The 17,602-nt window shown below is 36.7% G+C and overlaps 1 protein-coding gene across 2 annotated transcripts; it reads right to left on the minus strand.

Annotated features, from left to right (window-relative positions):
* Positions 1 to 1,371: 1,371 nt before the first annotated feature.
* Positions 1,372 to 17,600, minus strand: NDC80 (NDC80 kinetochore complex component). 2 transcript variants are annotated; one of them, XM_081951396.1, is made up of 17 exons: positions 17,540 to 17,600; positions 15,827 to 15,941; positions 15,272 to 15,361; positions 14,660 to 14,786; positions 14,083 to 14,255; positions 12,394 to 12,496; positions 11,786 to 11,872; positions 11,302 to 11,395; positions 10,520 to 10,626; positions 10,282 to 10,426; positions 9,767 to 9,972; positions 8,770 to 8,922; positions 7,897 to 7,986; positions 7,383 to 7,475; positions 6,857 to 6,987; positions 6,401 to 6,503; positions 1,372 to 1,825 (listed from the first exon to the last, which is right to left on the minus strand). In XM_081951396.1, the coding sequence occupies exons 1-17, from the start codon at positions 17,583 to 17,585 to the stop codon at positions 1,688 to 1,690; spliced, it is 2,001 nt and encodes a 666-aa protein (XP_081807522.1). In that variant the 5' UTR covers positions 17,586 to 17,600; the 3' UTR covers positions 1,372 to 1,687. The 2 variants fall into 2 exon arrangements, with proteins under 2 accessions (XP_081807522.1, XP_081807523.1); XM_081951397.1 differs by lacking the exon at positions 17,540 to 17,600 and adding an exon at positions 17,406 to 17,529.
* Between the last annotated feature and the right edge of the window lie 2 nt (positions 17,601 to 17,602).

The following is a 17,602-nucleotide window of genomic DNA, read 5'->3' on the forward strand; positions in this document are numbered from 1 at the left end:
CAGCAATATATAATATAGGCTTATAGAACATAAGAGTTGGAAGTTACATTGGGCATCTTCTAGTCCAATCTTCTACCCAATGCAGGACTCTACTAGACTAGAGCATCCCTGACAAAGGTCATGCAGGCTGTTTAAATATCTCCCCTCTAGGAGAGCCCACCACTTGTAAGGCATTTTGTTTCATAGTTGAATAGGTTTTATTGCTAGACGTTTTCCCCTGAAGTCCACTGAAACATTTGCCCTCCTCTATCATTCACTTCAGCCTTTCTCCGGAATTCTTTAGTAATAATACATAAAGGTTTACCAGAACATTAGCTTGTTCCTTCAGTACCCTAGACAACCTGTATAAATTTAATAAATATCTGCTGTTTAAGAACATAGCCAATAAAGGTGGATTGGATGCCTGTCCAGTCTAGCCTAGTCTGTTCTCACAGTGGCCAACCAATTGCACAAGCAGACTCTTCTCTAGCAAATTGTTCAAAGGCAGTTATCCTACCAACCGCCTTTAAAAAAACAACAGCTAAGCTGGTCAATAGAATCATATTTTGTGGTAGCCAGTTGCAAAATTTAATTTACGTTTTGTAATGTTTGACCTTTTGTCTGTATAGTCTTCTAATATTCAGTTTCACCCACGATTCCAGTATTTTGAGAAAGGGAAATTAGTTTCTCATCCACATCATGCATAAGTTTGAACACTTCAATCACATCCCTTCTTGTTCACCTCCTTTCTAGACAAAAAAGCTCAAATATCATAACATTTTTGTAGATAATTGGTCCAGCCCTCCTCTTAGTTGTTCTCCTCTAGTGCTTTTGATGCTCTACTTTTTTGAGGTAGGACAACCAAAACTGCATACAATATTCCAGCTATTCTAGCACCACTTGGATAAGGGCATTATATTGGCACCTCTATTTTCAATGTTTATTATTCCCAATATGTTGTCAGTTTTTCTTTTACAGTAAATGCAGTTCACTGAATGTTTACCATCAATTTTGCTTGAAGAATCCAAATAATGTATTTTAATTGAAAACGTATTTTTCTGCTGGGATATATATATAAAACCCAAGTAGATTTTTCAGTAGGTAAAAGCAGAGTTGTGTTGTACTTTTTTCTATAAGAATTAATTTTGTCAATTTGAAAAAAAATTAGTCTTCATGACCATATTTTCTGCAATTTGCAGAACAGGGCAGCATTCAGCAGACTTCAGTCCCAGCCACTATTGTGGCAATGAGGTGAATTGTCTCACTCCACAATAAAATGTGTTTATCTTACCTCAAATCTTGCCCTGAGATCTTGTGTAATATTGACTATTTAAAACTGCGGTTTCCCCAAATTGATAATTGGTAGACAATTACAGACTTTACAATAGTGACTCAATTTTCAATCATACTGTTTGCATTTTAATTAGTATTTTCAAAAACAAAACAAGTATATATGAAATATTTAAATCCATGAGCATTTATCATTGTCTATGTACTGATACTCATAAAACAGTCAGGTTTTAAGGCCTGGTGTATTTATCCATCCAAAAAGTGAATATTGGTTTTAATAACTAAACTATTACAATAAAAAAAGAGACAGCCTCCAAATGCCATATGTTCACATGAACAGAAGTACGATTCAAAACATTATAAAACACCGCCATAGCAAATATTTTAGACCATTTTTATACTATACAGATATTTTCATTCATGTGTCTGATGTATACAGGGTACTCATCTTCTTTTTGTAATTATCTAGGATTTCTTTCAAGTTCGTCAGCGGATCTTGAGATATAAATTCATTGAATTCTCTGTCAATTTTTATATTCTGTTCAGTCAAGTATTTCTAGAAGAAAATGGTAATAGATTATATTTTAGTGCTTATAGTTTTGATTTTATAAATGCAGAACTGGCATGATAAGATTCTATAAAACCAGTACAAAATTATGAAATGTGATAAAAACAGACGTTGTATGTGAACTATACCTTGAAAACTTCCATAGGCTTGAATAACAGATTTGTAAAAATGGAAGAATTGGCAGAGAACATTACCAACCATCTTCCATCACTACCCCACAATGCAAGCATCAAAGTTTTAGGAACTCCAAATAAAATATAAACAAGGAAATGTATATACTCCATCCACTATAGAGAATGAACTTTATTCTATTTATCTACAGGTGACTCATAGTTGCTAAGGCTTAATGGAATTAATAGCCTAAACAGACCATTCTTCTTGCAGAATAAACTCTGTCTTCAATTACTGATAAAATATCAAAAGGAAAGGTAAGATTTTATCTGCATGGTAACAAGGGTATAGAAATATTTATGAAGTGATCCTGATAAGACTTAATAGATTAACAAGCAGGTATCTTTATTACTTTGACCATATCCAATCTATATCAACCTTTGTCCAAGTGGCTTAGGCTTCAATCAAAGTCATGGCAGAAACATCAAAATACAAACTATGATATAATGCACAGAATGCAAACAAGTGGCTACATAGTTAACTAAAAAGGCAGGTTAGACAGAAACTCTTTATTTGATGAAGATACGCTAGTTGGAAAGCTACATTGTGAAAAGTTATACCATATTTTTCGGAGTATAAGATGCACCTTTTCCCCTCAAAAGTGGCTGAAAATCTGTTACACACTGAATACAGCATTTTTTGTCTCCCGAAACCCCGCCCCCTTCACCAAAATGGCTATGCATAGCTTTTAGGCGGCTTTTAGAGTGCTCCTGGGGGCTGGGGAGGGCAGAAATGAGCAAAAAATTGGGTGTTTTTTGCTCAATTTGCCCTCCCAGGCCCCAGGAGCACTTTATAAGCCACTTAAAAGCTATTCATTCCCTCAAAAAGGGGGGGGGGGCGTTTTTGGGAGGTTTGCAGAGTGCAAAAACTTTTTTAAAAAATTTGCCCCTCGAAACCTTGGTGCGTCTTATACTCCGGTAAAAATGGTAGGTATACAAGAAATTCAGCCAGGCATACTGTATTTTGGTAATCTTGCACTATATAACCCAAACTTCTGCATCTGAACTGTGCACTATTCCCTCTTTTAGAACCTTTGGATATATTTTAGAAAATTGCAGAAACTTTTAAGAAAATCTTAAAATATGAACCAAAGATTAACCTACAGAATCATTAAGAACTATAGTTGAATTTACCATGAATAGTCCTGGTTAATAGCCCCCAAACAATTATCTCTTCAGGTGAAGATATGGTCAACAATATCTTCTGCCCCATAGGAAAAAAAATCCCCTTCAATATCAAGCTTGACACAAAAGATTGCTCCCCATTGCTCCTTTTGGACCCAGTGAAGATGATGAAAACATTAGAGAGCCACTTTTCCAAATACACATGGTCTATGTCACTAACATTTATAAGATATTTAATTATCTGGATCAACTTGCATTTCCTAATTCTTGGAAATTTGGGATGGCATGAATTTGTCTAAATTTTCTGTGTTATTGTACAGCACAACCTATACTGGTTGATGAAGCTGGATTACAGGCTTACTTTTTTTTGCAATTGCTTATGCATTTGGGGGCATGAAGAATCATAGGGAAAATTTCTTCTCCTGACCTTTTTGTCTTTCTAAGTTGTAGGGAAGGAGGAAGGCGTGATTTAAAGTGTTTTCTTCCCTGTTCTACTCATAATAGAAATTAGAGAAACTACAAGAAGATACATTTGAATCCAACCATCTTTAGGATGTACTTAAATATTTATGGGGAAGTGGCAGTAGGTTTGCTGTTTTTCTATGGGAATGGTTGTCTTTCCCAATAGGATTAGCTAGAACTTAGACTTTGAGGAAAGTGATAAATGGTTTTTTCTAGACAGGGCAATAATCGACTGGATTTAAGGGGAACAACTGGGTCCTTTGTGTTATGGTCTATCTATAGGAGAAGGAAAGAGAGACAGAAAGAGGCCTTGGTTAAGGAATCAAGAGAGAGGGGTCACTGTTTTGGTTCTATGTCTGATCCATTTGTTCCTTCAAATTTCTCAAGTTCTTCCATTGTTAAAGGATTGCTCTCCCTGCTCAGCTTTCCTTTTCCTTGTAACACATGAATGTTTATCTTTCCTTCCCCTGTCCATTGAATTGAGAGATGAGGAGGAAGATGTATAAAGAAGCCTAAAAATGAGACTTCCGGTTCCGGCTGCGGATCCCGACGGGCAGGCATTGCTCGCCCCGCGCACTTCTGGTGGGCCCCCCACTGATCCGGGGGGCACAGGACGCCCTGGAGGGGCTCTTGCCAAGGGGGTAGCGTAGCAGGGAATCCCCCGTGTCAGCGGCGGCCGGGGGGGGCTCCCCGCATCGCCCTAGGCACCGGGAGGCAAAAGGGGAGGCGCTGCGGCATCTTCGGGATGAGGCAGCTGGAAGAAAGCAAGATCTGAAGGACGCAGCTGCTGTGTGGTGAGGTGGAAACTTCCCCCCGTTCCTTTACTTCGCTGAAAGGGAAAAAAAAACTGCTGGCTCTTTAAAACTGACTTTCAACTTGCTTTGGAGAAGCGTCACTGGAGGGAGGGGGATTTCCCCCCCCTTGGACAAGCGGCTTTAAACGGTTTTGCTCTCTGCACCCAGAGGAGGAGGGGGGGAGCCATGCAACGAAATCATGCTCATAGCAAAGGCAGATTTTGGACTGCAATTGAGTAAATGAGGTGATGATCTGAAAACTTTGAAAACTTTTGGATTTTGCCTTCTGATCCCGGAGCTGGCAGAGCAAGATGGCATACTTCCGTCGTCTTCATGGACACTGAAACGTGACTCCACCCATAGAAACTTCAGGCATTTTGCCTTTGTCTCCGTGACACTCAGATAAGTCTCGTTACATTGGACTCTGGGCTTGGAACAAAGGACTTTACTACTCTATTGCCAGGAGCTGAATATAGAAAAGGTTCCTATCTGCTTGGACTCTCTGCCTTGCGACCTCCTCGGCGGTTTTCCTCCCTAATTGTTTCCTCTCTGTATTGACATTGTTATCTCTTTGCTCATTATAATGCCACCCAAAAGACCATCCCCGGGGAAGCCGGGTTTTGCAGTCTCCGCCCCGACATCCTCAGCGTCCAGCCCCAGCGGACAACAGACTTTAACCTCCCTGCTTCAACCCAAGCCTTCTGAGGTGGACTTTCAGCAGATGTTCCAACAGATCTTAAAGGGACAGGAGGATTTACAAAATCAATTCAAGGAGATGAATGAACAGCTTAGAGAGAACCAAGACCGGGTGATTAATAACTCACAGAGATTGGATCTTTTGGAGGAGACGGCTGAGATGAGGGGGGAGGTAGGGGGGGTGCAGAAAGGGAACAAAGAGTTAGAGAACCACCAGATTAAAATGGAATTTGAAAGAATGTCCTTTTTCCTCAGGTTTCAAAATGTGATTGAGGCAGATGATGAAGATTTAAGGGACATTATGATAAACCTTTTGGCTGAATACATTAAAAAAGACAAACAACAGATGGGGTGGGACATGGACCTGGTTTATAGAGTAAATTCAGCATATGCTAGAACACATAATGTTCCAAGGGAGGTACACATTAAATTCCTTAGAAAGACTACAAGAGATGAGATTCTGAGTGCACAAAGGGGGCAAGCATTAAAATACCAGGATAGAGAAGTAACCATTCTGAAACAGATCCCTAAGAAAGTGAGAGAGAGAAGAAAAAACTATTCGTTATTAGCGAAGAAATTATACCAGAAAGGGGTGTGGTTCAGATGGTTGATGCCTGAAGGTATGCTAATTTTCTGGGAGGACACAAGAGTTAGAATCAACACAACCATAGAGGCTCAGGCCTTTATGGAAAAAAATAAAGCCCTCCTAGACAAATCTGATGATACTACACCAGACACACAGGACACGGGAGGGGCTGGAGCTCTGCTGGCGGGGGGAGAAGGGGCAACGTCGAGAAAACTCAGATCACAGAAATGAACAATAAAATCTGTTTGATGTAAAATGATTGAAATTATTTGAAGATAAAAGTTTATATGCTGACAGAATACCATTGACTTGTAATAATCTAATGTATTAATAAATGAAATGTATGAGTACGGGGGGAGGGATCACCTCCTGTATATTGTAACTGCCAAAATTTGTAACTTATTCCACTACCCCTTTCCTTGTCTATTTTTCTTAAAAATCAATAAAATTTTGCTTAAAAAAAGAAGAAGCCTAAAATAAGTGAAAGGGATAGAGTGGAAATCAGTGTGGTAGCAGTGCTGAAGGAGCAGCAGCAGCAGTAGCAGCCAGGCAGAAGTGAAATATTCACAACTTTCCTAAATTTCACTCTCATTTTTGGAAGAAGAGGCCCAGCATTTTGTAAATTAGACCATAAGAGGTACTCTGAATTTTTTTTTTGCCCTGATACAACTTTCAGCCAGTTAAAGGGTACACTCTGAGAGTTTTAGTAGTATATAATAGCATGAGTTACCTCAACTGTCTCCAGATGAGTAAATATTAGTTCCAGAAGATACTGCATATTTTTATCCATTTTCCTTTTCTCTTTTGAAGTTGTTTGCATAACCACTTGGTATCTAAGGAGTAAATCCCAGAAGAGGGAAGAAGAGAATATTGCATTATTTATATTGAAAAACTGTCCCTCTATCTATAAATTCAAGGTTTGTATAAACAGCCTATAATAATTAACAGGCGTAGCATTCCAAAATCTAAACATGTTTCATTAAAACTTTTCTCATTTAACTAAGATTAATATTTGCATTGCATTGCTTGTATGATTATTTTAGTTTGTGAGTTTTTAAAAAAAAAATATTTACATTTTAATTGTAAACTGCCCAAAGTCACAAATTGAGATTAGTGGCGCTATAAATTGAATAAATATATGTTCAACTCAGAAAACCCTCTAAGTCAAATCTTTGTTTAAACTAACCGGCATCGGGTTTCATGCAGTTCCTTCGTGGCTTCACTGATACCCTCATTGACACCACTATAAAGCAAACTTTTATGCTTTTCCAACAACTCCAGCTCCTTCTTACTCTTTTCTTCTTCTTCGTCAATTTCCTGCAATACACATGTGGATTAATACTTCAGAACTGAATCATATGTTTATGACACGTATAGACCGTATCTCTTGCAAGAAGATAGCATTGTAAATTTAATATAGTGACATTGCTCCAGTTCTATATTTTGTTAGAAGTGCTGTATGTAATTATCTTTTAGATCATTAATTTTTATTCTAGCTAAAATACTTTTGAAAATACTTTACCCAGCTAGTTTTTTTTAAGTCAGAAAGGATTAGAACTCCAGTTCTCCCATTTCTAGTTAAGCACCTTACCCACCACACCAGCCTGTTTCTTTACATTATGCGTACAATGTTTCTTAACAGGAAAAAAACCTCTTAATAATGAATTCTATAGAGATGAACCTACAAGCATATATCATACTTAGTACAATACCTTTGCTTTTTGCTGACACAAATCTTCCAGTTTTTGCATTTCTTCACTTAACATTTTCACAATGCTTTTCTGTTCAGCTTCCATTGTATTTACCTTAAAGAATATTAGTTAATAAAGGATGTTAGTACTGAAAGTCAACGGTGCCTCCAGTTCACATCCTTTGCTTTCAAGTCTATATTTTTTGGCAATAGATGAAAACTTCCCACAGTACGCTCTTAATAATTAGAAAAATTCTGAATCCGGCCGACACTTTCACATTTGAAAATATTTTAGCTTACATACAGAACAGTTTGGAAATCTATTGTAGTATCTACTAAACATCTAGAAATTTAGATTAAATTGTCCACTGTTTTTTTTTTCATTATCATTTTTCTTTCCTAGCAAACTTATACTTGTTTTGAACACTGAATTATGATTAGAAATAAGAAAAGTATAAACAAGGATTAATATAGGTTGCATTACATTATACTATATAGCTGGTTTTCCGCTAGAACAGAGATAGTTAGAAACTAACCTGTTCTAAGGTGTCTTCCAAGCCAATTTTTCTCTTTGTTGCATTTGCAATCTCCTCTTCCGTCTTGTTTATGAGATTCAGAAGGGGAGCCTGCCATAATTATATAAACACAATAAAGAAAAAAGTACAGTTTTCCAGTAAAGTAATCCAGTTACAGGGTTCAAGAAAGAAATACTTTAAATAAATAGCACATGCATGTAATATATAAAAGATCTTCCTATAAACTGATAAGGCAATATTCTTTCCCAAGTACTCTTACATTAGTTCATATTCCAGGGAGAGGTTTTGTATTATAAAGCCACAGAAATTGCCATGCTGGATCAGACCAATGGTCTATCTGTCAAACATTCTGTTTCCCATAGAAGCCAATCAGATGCCAATAGGAAGTTGATTAGCGAAACAAAATAGCAGGAGTCTTTTCAACCAGTGATGTTCTAAGGAAGCATCCATAATCTAATGTGCAAAAAAAATTTAAGCCTCTTTTAACATATTCCAGTCTATACCTAGTACTTAAACCAATTTTTCTGCATAATAAATAAGATGTCAATCCCTCCCCGCACTCATTGTGATAAGAAAACTGAACTTCACCTTTAAGTATTATTAAAATATTATGTTCATTTATTGTAATAAAGTGATTATCTAGAACAGTGGTTTTCAACCTGTGGGTCGGGACCCCTTTGGGGGTCGAACGACACTTTCATAGGGGTTGCCTAAGACCATAGGAAAACACATATTTTTGATGGTCTTAGGAACCGAGACACCAATTTTATGGTTGGGGGTCACCACGAGGAACTGTATTAAAGGGTCGTGGCATTGGAAAGGTTGAGAACCACTAATCTAGAAGAACTTTACATGAAGTGAACTTATACTTACACGAATCTGAGTTCTGTACTTAAACAGACAATTGGGGCCTGCATCAGGATTGAATTTAATTTCAAAATTAAGACCATCAGAATTCTCTGCACTTGTAGGAATTAGTTTTAATTTTCGAGCCAATTTATGGTATTCGGTCAAATCTGCTTCAATCTATAAAGAACAAACAAAATTAAGAAGCATACTATAAGACAGCTGATAAGGTCTATGAAAACCGAATTGCTTCATAACCATAGCATTGTTTTGCATTTCTTTGCATTTTCAAAGTTTGTTTTTTCTATGCCTATATTTGAATGTTAGTACAAGCTTTTGTATCTTCCCAGCTTCTGAAAAACATTAAAATTACTCAAGACAAATTATCAAAAAAAATTGTCCCTTTTGATTTGATGGCCAATTTAAAGTTGGTTGGAGCAAGAAAATTGCAATTCAAAAGAGTGCCTACGTTTCTGAGTGAAGTAGATACTTTCAAAAATATGATTTAGATTTTTGGATTGTGACATTAAGGTATAAATATTAGCAAAGACCTTTTTGGATCTTGTGAATTTGGTTTATAGCAGGAAATCTGGTTCATTTAGATTGAGATGCAATAAAATCTTGTTACAGAAAGAAACAATGGTGGAGAAATATAAAAAGAAATTAAAATCATGTCTGAAAATAATTTAGATAAAGGTATTGATTTAAAAATGGTTTGAGATACAAGTAAAGCTTTCATTAGGTTATTTTATAAATTATATTAGTGAACTCTAAAACAAGTCACAAAAATACAAGATATTTTAGATGAGATAAAGAGAAAAGATGACCTAAGAAATTTCCAGAGAAGATAAATATTTTTCAGCAAATTAAGTTTTTACAATGAGTTATAGATGCTAATTATTTTCTAATAGCAGAATAAAATATTATTTAATTCAGTTTATGAGAAATAAAGCAGCAGCAGTAGAAATGTGTCTGCCAGATGCAAATGTCAGATGTTCAAAACTTTAGCTTTAGCTATACATACTGCTTCTTTTCCTCTTGCATATTTTAATTCCTCATTCCACAGTTGCCGCTGTTCTACTTCCAATTCCTTGGTTAATTTATTTACTGCCTGTTTCATCTCCTCTATTTCAGAATTCAGTTTCTCGATGTCTGCAGTGGAATACTTTTGGTTATCACAAACGACCTCCAGATGTGCATTTTCCTGTTTCAGTGCTTCAATTTCCATGGCTAAAATTCAAGAAAAATAAAAATCTTGTTAAGAAAACAGATAGGTTTTTTTTTTTTAAAAAAAAATTCAGTTAAGTTGAATCTTAACTACTTGGATAAAATTTCAAAATATTAGGAACTTGATCTCATAAGAATCTACTAAAAGGTATGAGAAACTTACTAATACTAAGAAAGATGTAATTAAATTCTTTACTTCTGTTTAGATCTTTTCTTTGAGCTGAGAAATACTCAATATTTTATTTTAAAATTTTATAGTGAAACACTATACTGTTATTATACATTTACTGATGTTGAGCAGCTTCTCCTTACCAGCAGCTTCTTGCTCCTCTGTAATACTCTTTGTCTTTTGACTGAGGCTGCTTGAGAGAGATTCCAAACTGGCCATATAAGACTCATATTGTTTACAATCTGCCTGTAAAGATGATTTCAGGCTCCGTAGTTGTTCTAAACGGTCCTTTTTTAATATAAAAAGATGGAAATTGTAGTTTGTTAATTAAAACCAGACTTACAAATATATCTTCCCAGAGCGATGTATACAGTTACTCACTGGTTCGCTTTCTCTTTCCTTTTCACGCTTTGCAATCTCTTCCTTCAACCTTTTTTCTTTTTCTTCTAAGACGGTTAAATGCTTTTCATGTACCTGAAACAGATTCCCTGAAAGAAAGATCAAAGTAACCCTCTAATCACTCGGATGCTCTATAACTTTAGTCATGAATCTGAATAGTAATTGAGACAATTACTGGGAAACAAGGTGACATTTTGCTTTACTAAATATCAGATTTAAGCCATTTTTAAAAACAATTGTTATAATTTCAGTGCATTTCCGTCACTAAGTAAAGCAGTCATAAAGTGCCACAACTTGCAACTGCATCACTTAGTGCTGGCAAAATGACAGACCCTGTTGTTGTTGTTAAGTGAGAACCTTACAAGACTATGACATGGGAAGAGGCATGAATCCCAGGCAAGCAGCTGATGGGCAAGAGAGCACTATGGAGTACAAGATTCCCAGGCCATCTGGGGCTTCTCAGTGGAGTGGGAATCACCTCCTGCTGGAGTTAAACACAAAAATACTTTTCTTGGGCACATGAGTTCTACCCATCAATCGACAGTAAGAGTCTTGAGAAATAGTACAGAAACTTACTAAGTCTTGTATTCGTAGATTAAGGGAGATGAGGGGGGGGGGACCTTAGCGTTTAAACAGAAATATCCTACATTAATAGCTTGGTGAGCAATGTTTTAAGAAGTTTGAGAAACTACAGAAAGCAAATGGTGAAAGATTCATAGTAATACCTACTTTTAAAAAAACATTTTACAATGTAAATTACTCACTTAACTTGGAATCTAGTTCAGCATCAAATTCTTCAAAATTGTCTTCACTCTTCATGAAATGGTCATAACATTTTATAGAGTAGTCCAAAAAAAGCTGTGGACATAATTGTAAAATCAGTTTAGTTTTAGGGATTTTTAAAAATATGCTAAACAGCATTGCATTACAGATTCTGTGTGCTTTTTCTCTCTCTGTTAAGAAAGGTTTTTACATCCCTACATCAAAAGTTAGTAAAAATGGTAACCTGTAATATATACATCAAATATATTATTATTGCTGATTTTATAAGCAACATATACTAAATGTTAATCAGGATCGCCATTGATATAAACACATTTTAATACATTAGTTGCACCTGTATTTGCAAATAAGTTAATCAACTTCTTTGCTGCTTTCAAGTTGTTGTCTTGGGTAGTTCCATATGTGAACATGCACTGTTTACAACATCATTTTATGTCAGGAAGTAATATTCATTCCACAAAATACCTTGTTATGCATAATTCCATCTTCACTCTCTACCAAAATCTGTTCTTCATCAAATGACTGTGGTTTTTCTTTCATACAAATAAACAACTGGGTAAGACACAAACAAGGACATAGTCACAATGAATAATGTTTCCTACTGTAATAGTATAGCATACTTGCTATTTCCTTTTTCTGAATTAATCAGAACACAATTTGTGCTTCCCTACCCACTTTTCTGAAGATTGTTGCCAACTAAAAAGGACACGTTATTAAATGTATTAGAATTTATATGAACACAAATATTTATTTTAGTGAAATTTATTTTGTTCTGGGTCTCATCCACATCCACTTTTGGGTGACTTCCTGGCATGTAACTCAAATGTGGCCCTTTGCCTGACTGTAAATTTGTTATCACTATTTCTTTGAAATAATTAATATGGCAACAAAAGTGCAACAACAGCTGTAATAGTACACTATATATTACAAAGAATCTGTCAAAGTCACAAGAACTTCATTAACCCAGTTATGTATTTTCAGTGTATTCTATATTATAAGCAGATCAAAATTAAATGAAAGGTCAGAAAATACCTATAAATGTGGCTAAATAAATAATTGGTTATCTATAATACCTTGTAACAATCTATCAGCCAGACCAGAGCGGCTACAATCTGAGGCCACGTATGAGGAGCACCCACAGTATACATAGAGCTTTTCGACAAAGGAAATGGATAACTGTTAAGAAAAAAAAAATCTGTTAAAAAAATTACTTTTTCAAGAAAATGCCAGATACAATTCAAGCTGCCCTCAGACCCAAAAAGGAAGCATCCTTAGATTTATTTGCTATAAAATCATTAGTTAAAATGAATGTTAAGAATCCCGCCTTTGTTATTTTCCTATGAACAACTGAAGGTTTTTCCTTTCTCTATATAGGATATAACTATATATCTGACACACAGTGGTGGGTTCTGGATCTCGGTGCAACCGGTATGGTGCAACAAGGCCCAGTATCCACCACATGAATGTGTGCAGCGCGCACACACGTGCAGTGTGCGCATGCATACTTACCGCTCCGCTCGGCGGAGCATCGTGCAGATGCCATATGCTCTGTGTATGGAAGCCCTGAAGGGCTCAAATACCGGAAAGGAGTACGGGCGGGCGGGCAGGCCCTCTGGAACACAGTACCAGAACGGTACCCGGTGCTCCTGGCAGGCACCGGCATGCCCGTACGGGGCATACCAGTCATAACCCACCACTGATGACACAGCTAGACAATGATGCCAGTATAAAAAAACAGCTTGCAAACCCAGCTGTCAATATTATACTGAAGTCAGGAATCATTTGTAGAGGACACATATAGTTATACTTGCTGTATAAAGTTGTCCCCTTTCAAACGAAGTTAAATTCCTGAGACATTCCAGGATTCTCTGGTCTATGTAGTTTTCTTGTTAACAATATAAGTAGACCTCATTTAGCCTCAGGCAGTGACCGTTTTTACAACGTGATGAAAAAGTAACTTTGTGAGCAGTGCCCACGTTTACAATCTTTGCAATGTTTGTGGCACATTCAGCTCCCCCACCCCCAATTTAGGGGTTCAGGCAAACAGCTAGGCAAACAGCTGGCACTAGGGCATTTCTTTCAATGTGTAGTCCCCATTGTGCCTGTTTACTTTCATGTAATCCAGAGCTATCAAACTCTCAGCCAGTGGGCCGGATGCGTCATGTGCTGGCCACGTCCATGCCTGTTTTAGCGAAGGGGGGATAGTCCTGAGATGCCGCCAAGATGTGAGTTTGATACCCCCGATGTAATCCCTGTGTCTCCAATGAACGTAAATATAAGTATCAATTTTCCTTTGCTAAATACTTCAGCACCAGGCTGAGCATTCCAAAGAGCAGGAAAGTTAAGAAAAAGGGCTATATTTGCCCTTTTACTCGATGGCCTTGTGAATCAAACCTTCCCTGCCATTTGGGCTCACCCAGCTTCTTTGGGGTTGCAACCTTCTGATGCTATAAAGCAAAAGAAAGCTGAAATCATAAGCATAATTGTGGTCCTATGATTTTTTATTTAGCAACCACATAACAATCAAGTTGCCTGTCCAAATTGCTAAATGAGACTACCTGTAACACATGTAGTTTAACTACTTGTAAGAACATATTGTCTAAATATTACAAAATTAAAATGAAATATAATTACGGACGTTGATAAACTCTGGAAGATAGTAATTTTCTAACATGTAATCCAGAAATGTATCATCCATAAAATATTCTTAGTTGTATTGTTTTTTATTGGTGAAATTAATTAAATGGGGCGATTGTACTTACCCAAGGTCTTTGAAAATTCTTGGGATTTCTTCTTCAAATTTGGAACCCATAAGGTCACATGAAGGGCAAAACTGTTCATAAATAAAGCTGAAAATTTTCACAAATTCCTTAGCAGAAGGAGTTTGGAGTGATTTCACAGAGACTGTAGGACTATATCCATATGTTATAAGAAACTAGGAAAAAAAATTAAAAGCATTACTTGTTTTGGGCTTTATGCCAGTTTACCGAGCAATCCAAATCTCTACATGGTCCAAATTATTGTTCAATTAGAGAATTTTGCAGATTAATCATGTATTTTACTCAACAAAGATTTGCATATATTTTTGCCATAATTAAAATACAATGTTGATGGTTTTAAGATGCATTTTTGTGAAAAGCCCAATAGTTCCTACCATTTGTAATTTTAAAATGTGAACGTAATTCATACCTTTTAAAAAACCTGGGTAGCCTATTATTTCTTGGCCCATTAGGCTATCTTTACCTTGCTTTTCCCAAATTTCATTAGTTATATATATAAGCACAATTTATTCTGATAAAAGAGAGATTTAACTAGTTAAATTAAACAAGTGCTGCATACATCATAAAGTTGACGGATACATTGCTGAATAAATGCTTTGTCATGAAGTGGCCTAGGCTCCTTGATTTTCTCTGTACTTCCAAAAGCACCATATTGGCTGTTCCGTAAGCTTCCAGGGCCACTAGTCCTAGAATTGAAACCACAAATATGCATCGAGGTTAACTATGGCATTATTCAGTTTATCTCTACAAAGCTATTTAAAAATAGAAAATACTATTTATAATAACAAGTGAGACTTATAAGACTAAAAAGAATGGCAATTAAGCTTGTCATTTGAAAATCTTCCAGCCCTTATATTGCGAATACAAGACAGAGTAATACAAATTTCATTTACCTGACTTTACCTGATATGTTAAGGTCCCACTCAAAAATGGTCAGAGCACATTTTTGGAGGAGGATCCTGCCAATTCTAGAAAGCTCCTGGAACTTAAAAAGGAATACTAGCACAAATCCTAATACCCCCCCCCCCCCCCCCCCAGTGCAAGTCTTTCCTGCACTTAAAACTATCCAAGTCCTTGAGGCTCTTTCTTCTACAGGAATAAAAATTTCATCCATACTGGAAGTGAACATTGTAGGGTTCAAGTTAATCCTAACAAGTGAAATACGAATTACCTTTTGCCAAAAAAACTGGTTTTCCTTTCTGATGTCCCTGGTGCGTGCTTTCCCACACTCTGCTTTCCAAAAGTTGTCCTTCTCTCTTGCCTTGAAAATATTTAATTGTACAAATTATTAAAAACCACCAAAAACTGAAATCATCTTTATATGCCATCCAATAAAGTTATCTACTCTTTAATTTTTGCTACATATTTGATTTTAATGTGGTCTATTGTTTAATATTTATGTAATGTACTCTAGTTTACTGCATGTGTAAATTAAAGTCCCTTTCGGGAGAAGGGGCGGTCTATAAATACGAATAATAAATAAATAAATAAATAAATAAATAAATAAATAAATAAATAAATAAATAAATAAATAATAAATAAAGAACAGATCATATTTTAATCCTAGCTTAAACAAAATAGTGAATTTATCTAATTAACCATTTATTTCATACATAACAGTAACAGGTAAACTCAAGTGACATTAATATTTTCAAGCAGGTATGTTTTAGAAATTTAATCCAAGTAAATGAATGCTACCTCAACTAAAGGAATATGAGTGTCTTACGGTTGGGGTGTATGAAGTCCCGTCTTATTATTATCCTGCACCCTCAGTGGCTGGATGGATTGCCGGCAACTGATTCGACTGGTACTTGAACTACGCCTCATTGTTGTAGGGAAAACTGTAACACAGGAGAACAACCACAACATTTCGGTAAACTTGTAGGAGAAGGGAAAGCAGATACGGTTCTGTCCAGGGCAGCAGAAAGGATTGCAATGGACTGGAATGCTGAATGGGATTCAGCAGAGAAAAGCCCTTGGCTACAAAGCAAACTCACTCCCAGTCCTGCACCCACCAAAGTATATATTTTTTAAAAATTGGGAAGTGAAACTGGAAAAAAAATAGTAGAGTACATTTGCTGAATATTTTTTTCTCTGTTTCCATTCCTGGATGGAACAAAACCTGCAGGATCCAATTTGGGTCGGTCACCGAGACTAGAGTCTTGGACTTCTGAGCTTTCAGACTCATGATGGAGCCCATCTCTTTAGGGAACTTCTATATTGGATTCTACAATGTTATCCTGGGACACATACTGCCTTCTTTCAACAAAACAAAGCCTCCCAAAAAGGGGATTTCTGGATTCACTCTTTAGATGACAAGAAGAGGGTTGACATCCTGAACCTATTTATTTGACGGTAAGCAGAGCAAACGCTTGCAAGTAAAAGCGAATTAGAATATGTAATATTTATTTATTGTAATTTGTCAAACAGAAACAAAAACAGGAATAATGTAGAATATAGAATAACAGAGCTGGAAGGGACTTTGAAGGTCTTCTAGTCCAATCTCCTACTTAGGCAGGAAACCCTACACCACTTCAGACAAATGGATATCCAACATTTTCTTAAAAGTGTCCAGTGTTGGAGCATTCCCAACTTCTGGAGGCAAGTTGTTCCACTGATTAATTGTTCTGTCAGGAAATTTCTCCTCAGTTCTAAGTTGCTTCTCTCCTTGATTAGTTTACACCCATTGCTTCTTGGTCTACCCTCAGGTGCTTTGCAGAATAGATTGACTCCCTCTTCTTTGTGGCAACCCCTGAGATATTGGAAGACTGCTATCATGTCTCCCCTAGTCCTTCTTTTCATTAAACTATACCCAGTTCCTGCAACCGTTCTCCAGTCCCCTAATCATCTTTGTTGCTCTTCTCTGCACTCTTTAATATAATATACAAATACAATGACAGGGACATTAGCCAAGTTAGTGCGCTTATGCACGCCCCTTCTAGGGACCTTTTAAGTACGAAGTGAGGTCCACGGAAGTCAATTTGTGACTAAAATTGTAGACATTTGTAGCTGAGACAACCGAATTAGGTAGAGCATTCCAGACTTTGACACTTATTACAAAAATCGTATTTTTACAGTCAAGTTTAGAACGATTTATATTGCGTTTAAAGCAGTTGTTCCCGCGCGTATTAATATAAAATTAATATAAAATTATTTTTCCTGTAGGGGCAAAAAAAGAACCGGGTATTTTTCGGCGGCTTTCATTTTCCTCCGAGAAAAAGCAGACGAGCGCTACCGACCGGCAAAGCTTAAAGTAGCTGCTAACTGCGCCTTGGTTCCGCAAGAAAAGCTTGTATATTACCAACCGTTAAATGTCTTCTCTCAAGCCGCCCAAGTGGCGGCCGATCTCAGGTACTAGTAACCTCTATTCATCGGCAACAGCATTGCTTGCATTCGCTACTTTCTACACTTTGTCGCTCTGGCCCCGCCCGCTTCTCACCCGCTTTCAAATTTACCCGCCTATCGCAACATCCGTTTGCGTCCATGGACTAAAACTAACAGA

This window comes from Natrix helvetica (assembly GCF_964273705.1).
Source record: "Natrix helvetica genome assembly, chromosome: 4".
In the NCBI taxonomy this organism is placed as follows: Eukaryota; Metazoa; Chordata; class Lepidosauria; order Squamata; family Natricidae; genus Natrix; species Natrix helvetica.

What these genes read in the sequence shown, in the direction of transcription:
- NDC80 (XM_081951396.1), bottom strand. Translation starts at nt 17,585, where the DNA reads ATGGACGCAAACGGATGTTGCGATAGGCGGGTAAATTTGAAAGCGG. An exon ending in ACCAGTTTTTTTGGCAAAAG is followed by an intron (nt 14,787 to 15,271) that starts GTAATTCGTATT and finishes TTTCAATTCTAG; the next exon opens with GACTAGTGGCCCTGGAAGCT. An exon ending in ATGCAAGAGGAAAAGAAGCA is followed by an intron (nt 8,923 to 9,766) that starts GTATGTATAGCT and finishes TGTTCTTTATAG; the next exon opens with ATTGAAGCAGATTTGACCGA.